General features: G+C 39.1%; 1 protein-coding gene across 1 annotated transcript; it reads right to left on the reverse strand.

Moving 5' to 3' along the window:
• Positions 1-378: 378 nt before the first annotated feature.
• LOC145803666 (uncharacterized) lies at positions 379-873 on the reverse strand. The gene has a single exon (XM_082896984.1). It carries the CDS (start codon positions 871-873, stop codon positions 379-381), a length of 495 nt encoding a protein of 164 aa, XP_082753110.1.
• Positions 874-9,432: the final 8,559 nt, after the last annotated feature.

A 9,432-nucleotide genomic window follows, 5' to 3' on the forward strand; every position in this document is an offset into this window, starting at 1 on the left:
CTGCATTGACTGAGCCGAAGTGGTTCCCTGATTGGCTCGGGAAGTCTGAACTGAGTGAGCCTACTGGTGGCTCTAAGTCTGCCTTGATCCTGATGCGCCAGATGCGCCTCCCAATTGCGGGCAAGTTTTCTTCATGTGCCCTGACTGACCGCATTGATAGCAAGTAGGCCCCTGTCCTCTACTCTAAGACTGACTGTGAGATCGGTTAGGTGGTGGTGGTGGCAACATCTGCTATCCTCCCCCATTCTGTGGACATGCAAAGGCCTTGTGACCCGGTTGGCCACATTTGAAGCAAAAGAAGCCACTCGGTGCACTCTTCCCTGGTCCCGCACTAGGCAAGGGAAATGTAGATCTAGACTGTTGTAGTTGGGAGTGGGATTAAAAGTTTCCTCTGTTCTTCTTACTAGGTCTAAAATCTCCCTGTGACTCTTGGCCTCTAGACCTTGAACCCCGAATTCTTTCCTCCTCAGCTTGTATTGTAATCTCCATATGTGTCGGCGCCTCCGCAAGGCGGTTATTGTTTCGAATCATGTTCCCGGCAACCTTGAAAAAAATCTTGGTTCTCAATTTCTTCTCAAATTCAATGCAGCGGCGCTCTTCCGTTGCCACCAACTTCGGTGCAAACTGGGACAAACTAGAAAAGGCCGCCTCAAACTCGGCCACATACATGTTAAGTTGCTTGAGGTCTTGAAATTCTTGCCTCAACCTCTCCCTAGCAGTGGGAGGTAGGTACTTATCTTGGAAGGCAACCACGAAAGCTTCCCACGTTGGCTCCACCCTACCATTGGCGTACTTCCACCATTGGCCTGCATCTCCCTTGAGATAGTAACTCGCTAGAGTCACCCTTAGCTCACTACCCTCAATGTGAAGCATCTCAAATGTCTTCACCGTTTTCTCAAGCCACTCATCCGCTTTCTTGGGCTCGGGGCCACCATAAAACTCATCTGGCTTGGCCCATAAAAATTCCCTAGTAAGGAAACTCGCCCTTGTCTTTACGGTGTTCTCTTGAGCTTGGTTCTCCGCCCTCAATATGTTCATTGATTCCCTTAAAGCCCCCGCCATTTCTTGGGCTAAGGCCCCCATTGCAGCTTGGCCCGTTTGCCTTAGAATTTCAAATTGCCCCACTTGCTCGGCCACATTAGCTTGGCCCGCTTGCCCGGCCGCATTGGCTTGGCTAAACCCCTCTTCTTGCATCGAAACCACATGGACCGGTGTTTCATGCACACCCCAGTGAGTCTTACCACACCTCCCGCCTCTACCACCATGACATTGACCTCTTCCTGACATCCTAATAAGGGACAAGAGAAATAATTTAGCACACGAACCCACATGTGCTCGCAATTTGCCTCACACGTTTGACCACAACAATTCTATATATTTCTCTACCATGTAACAATTCAATTTCACTCCACATAAGCACTTAGTCACGTAAGCACATACGGATTATTCCTTTGTGATGAAATCTATCCTACGAAAAACCAAGAATTCTTAGTAGAATCAATATTGATCAAGTACCCTTCTAATAAGACCTCTAGGAATTTAATAGGCTCAGACAACATCCTAGAAGTCCAATCTCATACCCATCTAGTCATATAAACATGTCATCACATAGTTACAAAATACAAAACATCTCCTAATCATGCGAAATGAACCCACTGTGGTAAAACAACCACTCTCCCACGAGCCCCAAGTATTCAAACCCAGTAGCTCTGATACCAAGTTGTAACACCCCCAAATTTATAACATCATTCATTACATTAACTAACGCTCATTATAAGAAAAGAAGTAATTCTCCAACCTTTACATTACTTGACCTTTAAGGTTTGAACAAAAAATAGATCCACATGCAAATTATACATTCATTGATATCAAATACATGAATTTATAGCATGTAGAACATCAAAACCAAAAAAAAAAATGCCCTCAAGGGCTTACAATTTTCAAGACTCAAGCCCGGTTACACAAAAATGGTCTCTCGAACCCATACAACTATAGCCCTCGGCTAGCAAAAATATATCACAACAAAAGAAGAGCCATATGCTCTCAACAATCATGTCCATGCCCTAATTCGGTGGAATTGCCACATCATTTCTTGTACCAAAATCCCATAGGGGTGACCATAAAGCCCAATAGAAAATTCTTAACAAAGTATATACATTTTATACAAGTTTCTTAAATGAAATGCACATGCCATGCTATGCCTTTTGGAAGAAAGTCACATTTTTCACCATTTAAAAACCATCATGCTCAATGATAACTTGAAATCTCAACAATTCAAAAATTATCAATTTAGTTCAAAGGGGTGGTAAATACGACTAAGGTAATCCTTAGGTTGGTGTCTACAAGTAGGCATAACTAGCACTACCACATCCCCACTTCACCGGTAGCTAACCGGAAGGCACGTGCGCACGTGGTAGCTCCTCCGCACGTGTTTTCGGTCTTTCACCCCGAACACTCAGGCTAATTTAATCAATTTCATCTACACCTCCTATCTGGACTTACCAATGTATTTACCCCAAGACATTTCAATAAATCTCATTTCACAATATTTCTTTCTCAATGCAAAGTTTCAAATCCCAATTCAATATTCATAACATGCAAGGTATTGAAGTGCCAATGCAACAATTATCCATGCTATGCAATAATCGACCATGCAATGTAATGATTATCCAAGAGATGTAACATCCTACCATTTACCAAACTTCCACACAAATGCTCCATTTGTGATCATAATTTTCCACTTCCCTTTCCAATGCATTTCAACATATATCACATATGAATTTTATATCTATCCAAGTGTGGCAACAATTTCACATCTCATGTGTCCTCAACAATTTGTCATTTCATGAATATATATATATATACACTTAAACAATAAATTCCAAAAAAAATCCACCAATTTTCATATACCAAGAAAATTGTCATTTTGTATACAATAGTATGAAATTTCCACTAATTCAATCATTTGGCACAAAGAAAATCCATAGATTCTCAACATCTTCCAAAACCCCCAAATTCTAGGTTTTTCATCAAAACTAGACACTTCCTCATCTCTTGGAAGAATCTCACCAAAAACATCTTTCTTAAATCAATGTGGTTCAAATCCTCAAGAAAATCATTTAAAGATAACAAGAGATGAACCACTTTAAAAAAACCAACAACATTCTTGAGCCAAAAACAAACTTTTCAATACCATCAAAGGAAATTTTCAAAATCAACATAAACTTGCAAATATATATATATAACTCTAAGAAAATCCCCACCTCAAGTTCTTGGAGGGAAAAGAGATGAAAGTCCCAAAATCAACGGTGACGAAACCGGATCTTCACCGCACACAACGAAGCCCTCGGAGAGTTTTCCAACTTTAATCAAGGAACAAGGGTCAAAATATTTATGGATTTGGAAAAATCAAATATCTAGTGAGGTTTGAAGTAGGAAATGTAGAGAGATTGAGGAGAAAAGGGTTTTTAGAGAGAGAGAGAGATGTATAAAATGATATACACTCAGCCCAAGAAAAGAAGGAAAAGTAGATTTTCGAACTCAACAGAGTCCCGCACGTGCGGCGCCCTTACCCCACACCTCCAACCGCACCTGCCTTTTATGCAGTAGGCAAGCTTGAAATTTCCCTGGCTTCCCGCATGTGTGGCCTCACTTCCTGCACGTACGGCTGCCCTCAGCCCAAAAAATTTCCAGCTCAAATGAAAACCCCTTGGATTCAACTTCAAGCCTCCCAAAACAAACGAACACATAATTGAAATTAATAGAGACGAAAATTCTGAGAAAGAGATTTCAAAAGTGATGAACCCAACAGTTGACAAGTCCTTAAGTTAGACCTAAACACTCTAACATGATGAACCCCAACACGTGAAAAAGGAATGTAAGAAGGGTTACGTACCCGATCATCACATATGAATGTATATTGTGTAACGCCCCCAAAATAATACAAATAATCCATCACAAAAGAGAAGTGAGCATAATAGAATTGATATCTTTTCATTCATCAGAGTTCGTATTACAAAAGATAATACATGCGATATACATTCATAAATGTACATCCTGAATCTATAGCATGTAATACCAGTTAATGATAACAACATAAATGCCCTACGAGATTACATCTTTTCAAGATATTACTTGGTTACAACAAAAGAGAGAGTCTTAAGCTCTATACATGTAAAACCCTTGGCTTGAACAAACATTTAAACAACAAAATAGAGCTTCCAACTCCTAGGTCCTCCCAAGCTACGTCCTTGGAGAAAGCATTTCACCGGTACCTAAAAATGGTTTCCCAAATAGGGTGAGAGCAGAGACAGTCTAACACAATATATGAGGTTTAACTAAGATATAAGTGTCAGATAAACATTAAAATACATTCTTCCCATGACCATTCAGTACCGATACACATATCTCAATTCATTTCCATTTATCCATTTCGAGTTAATTCATTTCATTTCAAGTCATAAGTCAAGTTTATAATTCTCTAGATAACCCAACCGAGACTACAACTCAGTGGTTCCCAATCAACAAAACTATCACACAAACACTTCAACCTTGCCATTTTACGAAAATTTCGTCCGCGAGATCGGCACCCATGTATACATAAGATTTCCGAACTTTCACCCTGGACACTCCGACTAACTTAATTTTCAATGGAGTCCATTTCCTATCTCCTCCCAAACAATGGAGTACATCCCCTTTCTCCTTCCAAAACGTTATACATATATAATGTATTTAAAGCATCGTCATATTCAATGACTATCCACAACACACATTCAATGATTAGTTTCAATTCACCTAATCCTCATGCAATTTCTACAATAATCGTAGGTATCCTCCACCGATAGCCCAATACAGATATTTCTAAACAGATATACAATCTTTGTAACAGATAATTCATCAAATTTCCATAGATGTGCGATTAAACAAATCCAACTACACCATTCCTTTATACCTTTCCCCAATTTCACATTTCTCACACCAATTTCATTATTTATAAAAAATAATTATTCAAGGCTTATTTGGGCAAATTTCCCCCTTTTTCAAATATTAACCCAAAGGTTAAAATCCACTATTCTAACACAAGATAACCTCATATCCAAAACCCCATAGTCATTTATGTAGCCTAACATGGAAACCCCTCTTTTTAATTTGAATCCAAACCCTAAGTTTACTCAAAATACCCTCAAATCTCACCATTTATACATAACAACAAATAACTAGGTTAAAGATCATAGCAAAGTGTAGAATATCCCTACCTCAAGTGTAGAAGAGCAAAAGAATGGATGAAGAGTCTTCAAAGATGCCGAAATCAAACTTCAAAAGCACCAAAAGGAAGCTCTTGAGATGCTCTATGTCACGACCCCATTCCGCCCCTAGTAGAATGGTGCCGTGATGGCCAGTAATCCGGAATTACCGAAGGCCAACCTCCAAAACCCACACACAATCAGAGTATAAATATATATGGGGCTCACAAATGCGGAAGCAATAATTTAAAAATACAAGTGGTCCAGAAGAGCAGTGCGTAAGTTACATGGAATGGCATACAACTTTACATAATATTACAACTTGAATACAAATATAATGAAGTACAAAATACGTATTACATCTTGATCAAAAGGCTTCTCTAGCCGACATGTGTAAATTACAAGCATTATGAGCCGAGAAGCATAATTTTCAAGACTGCCGACATGAATACAAGTTAGGCCGACATAACCAAAAACCCAAAACAAGCTTACGAGTCACACCTAGGTGTCACCGCCTTCCTGCTCATCACCTACATATATATATATATAGAGATGGTGAGCTTGGATACTCAGTGAATGGTACAAGTAATAAAGGGTTTGCATGTATGACATCTGAGATCTTTAACAAAACAACGCATAATCATAGTTTATGACAAACGTGGGATAAATCGAGTTCATCTAACAAATCTATCGAGCTCCATCAATCAAAGTCTTTCAAGTTTCATGGGTGACATTAACAAAGATTGTGCTACAAATGCTTATAGTCCCCTAGCACGTACGGACTTTCAAGATTGTGCTACAAATGCTTATAGTCCCCTAGCACGTACGGACTTTCAAGAATTGTGCTACCAATGCTTATAGTCCCCTAGCACGTACGAACTTTCAAGAATTGTGCTACCAATGCTTATAGTCCCCTAGCACGTACGGACTTTCAAGAATTGTGCTACCAATGCTTATAGTCCCCTAGCACGTACGGACTTTCAAGAATTGTGCTACCAATGCTTATAGTCCCCTGGCACGTACGGACTTTCAAGAATTGTCATCCAAAGCAAGGCTAATACTTGATATACAAAATAGGGATCATCATTCATGCTTAACAATACTTTTCAAAACAAGCAAAGCGAAGCTTTAACAAAACGTTATAACATAGCTTTATTAGAAATACCACTCACCTAGTTCTTCAACGTCGGGGTCAAGCAAGAGTCCAAGTCCTACAAACACATGGCAAGGTCTATTGAATGCATTTTCAACAAACTTTACATGGATGCAAATGTTCTCGGCATTCCTTCAAAACTAAGCTAAGTCAAAACAAAACACTGTTTCTCATCTCGGGAAAACATGCTGGGCGATTACCAGGTCTAGGCCGAGGTCCCACACCTCCTTGCCAAGGTGTTTCCTCGATGGCCACATTCAAGGAAATGAGGTCGGGAAAATCTGGGTTTCCCTCCCTTGAAGAACATGACGAATAGGAAGAACATGGACATGAGGAAGATGAATGCAAAGATCAAAACTTGCTATTACAAAAGCTGAGATTTCATGCTATGAATTCAAAAACATGGACCTGGGTACCCATACTCGAAGATCCTATGAAAACAAACACAAAAGCATGAATCTTAATGCAAACTTTCGGATCAAACAAGGCTTTTATTCAAGAACACATGAATACTACTTTCTCTTTCTAAAACCAAACTTTCAATCAATGCATGGCTTGCAAATCAGGTTCGATCATGCAATGCAGCTAGATGATTAACAAGGACTACAAGAGTAGGTCAAGAATCTAACCTTAATACACGAATCTAACGGTTAGATCTCTAGGAATCAAGCTCGAAGATCCACTCCTCCACTCTAAAACTCCTTCTTCCTTCTAGAGCTTCTCTCTCTCAAGGCAAAGATATGATACAAAATGATAGGTTCTACTCACTTCCGGCTGATTTAACATTCAGCTCGGACACGTGGCAACGGCTGGTTTGTTCTCCCCGAAAAGGTGGCTGACAGACCAGACAAAATATGGCGGAAGGGTGTTTAATAAGTAAAGCGGCATGGCATTCTGACAAGGTACTGACATCGGGTGAAAACATCGGCTCCGGTACGTAAGGTATCTATGATCCCGGCTAGGACAGACAACACTTGGCCTAGCTGTGCCACACCTCGGCCTAGATGTGCCACACCTCGATCTAGGTCGCGCCAATCCGGAACAAAATCACTTGGGTTCAAGGATAACATCTCGACCTAGATGATGCACCTCTCGGCCTTGATGATACACCTCAGCCTAGAAAATGACATCTTGGCCAATATGCTAGGACGAAGGTAGAGGTCAACCAAAGTGGTTTCAAGGTGGTTCTGGCTTTAAGGTGACCTCGGCTAGACTCACCAGAAAGAACAAGGCTCAACAAGTAAATTTCACATAACTACAAACCAAGACAAAAATCTCATTCTAGTTAAGACAAGTCAAGAAAATTCAGTACTGCAACTTAGCAAAACAAGATTATACAAATGCTCATGCCCGAGGCTAATGGTGGCGAATGAGGGTCACTACACTCTAACTCTTTAACAAAGGCACTAGGGTAGAGAACCCACTAGATCAAGGTCAAAATGTAGAGAGAGAGTGTGTGTGTGTGTGTGTTTTAGAGTGAGAATGTGTAGATTTAGGTTTCTGGAAAGTTTTAGAGAGAGAGAGAGATGAAAAAGTGATATAAAATTTCACTTTTACGATCTGATATATGCACAGTCTACTTGAGTGGAAGAGTTGATGCTTGAGCATCAAACACAAAATTTCATTCCGCTCGAGCGCAAAAAGTCCAGCTCGAATGCACAGTTCCAATACTTTGGCAAACAACAAACAAACCACTTAAGCGCAAGAAAAGCCGCTCGAGCGCCCACCCGCTCGAGCGTGAAAAACACCCCTCCAGTATTTTGCAGACGTGCAAAGTACTAAGTTTTTGCGAACCCCGCTCAAGCGCAAGAAGGCCCGCTCGAGCGGAAGACCAAAATTCTAGGCAACAACATTCAAGACCAACTAGTAACCAACCTATTCTAAACACACCCAAGACATTCCAAAACTTAAATTCACAAAGAAAAAGGAAGAAAAGACATCAACAACAATATTAAACCACAAGACCCGAGTCCGGAATATAACGACTGACGTTTCCAAACTGGAATTACTATATATTGCATGTATTATCTTTTGTAATACGAACTCTGATGAATGAAAGGATATCAATTCCATTATGCTCACTTCTCTTATGAGATGGATTATTTGTATTATTTTGGGGGCGTTACATCCTCTGAGTTAAAAACAACATCAAAGCTATGAACCTACTCTAAGATTTTATTGTTGTACTACTTTTGTCTTATAGAGTTGTGGTTACCAGAAAAACTTTCACTCATTGTCATTGCCGGAGAAGTGTAGGCTGTCAAATGGTTGCCACTGTTACCGCCGGAATATTGCCATCAAAGGGTTTTCAAGGTTTTGAGAGTGGGTAGGTTTTGAAGGTGAGATTTGGGGAAGATGGATGGGTGGTGATGGATGTGGGTGCTCTCATAAATCCTAATTCATGATGTAGTGGGTGTGTAAGTTTAATTGTGAGATGGGGTGTCCCAAAATTAATGATGTCCTTTATAATAATTTTATTTGATGTTATTATTGTAATTAAAAAAAGTTAAAAATTGGGGGTCCAAAATAATTTATGAGGTGCTAATAGTAGCACTCAAAATTAAATATAATGCTTATTACACTTTTATTAAACTGGATTATAAGCTTTGAATGGTTATAAATTGATGAGATTTGGTAAATGTTTAATTTTTGTTTTTATTATTGTTATTGCTACTGCTGTGTTTTCTTTTCTTTTTTTTTTTTGATGACTTTTAGAGATTTCTTTTTTATTTATTTTTTTGCTGAAGATGCTTTGGGTAAATTTATTTTTTGCCTATTTCGTGCAACCTATCAGAGTTGTTTATATATATATATATATTTCTATTCTAGCAGTCTATACCAGACTGTTTGGTATAACTTCTCGTACAATTTTTAGTTTTTTAATAGGTAAAAATAACTTAAATAAGTTGATAAAAGTAGATTTCAGAAAACTGGGTGATAGGGTACTTTTGACTTTTATTTTTAGATTGCTGGCTTTTAATTTATAATAAATTGTACCAAACAATACTATTTTTATTATTAATATTTTTTTTTGAT

This window comes from Camellia sinensis, chromosome 12 (genome assembly GCF_055761805.1).
Source record: "Camellia sinensis isolate YWXY chromosome 12, ASM5576180v1, whole genome shotgun sequence".
Lineage (NCBI taxonomy): Eukaryota > Viridiplantae > Streptophyta > Magnoliopsida > Ericales > Theaceae > Camellia > Camellia sinensis.

Excerpts from the sequence above, each read along its gene's own strand:
- LOC145803666 (XM_082896984.1), bottom strand. The coding sequence starts at position 873 with ATGCTTCACATTGAGGGTAGTGAGCTAAGGGTGACTCTAGCGAGTTAC.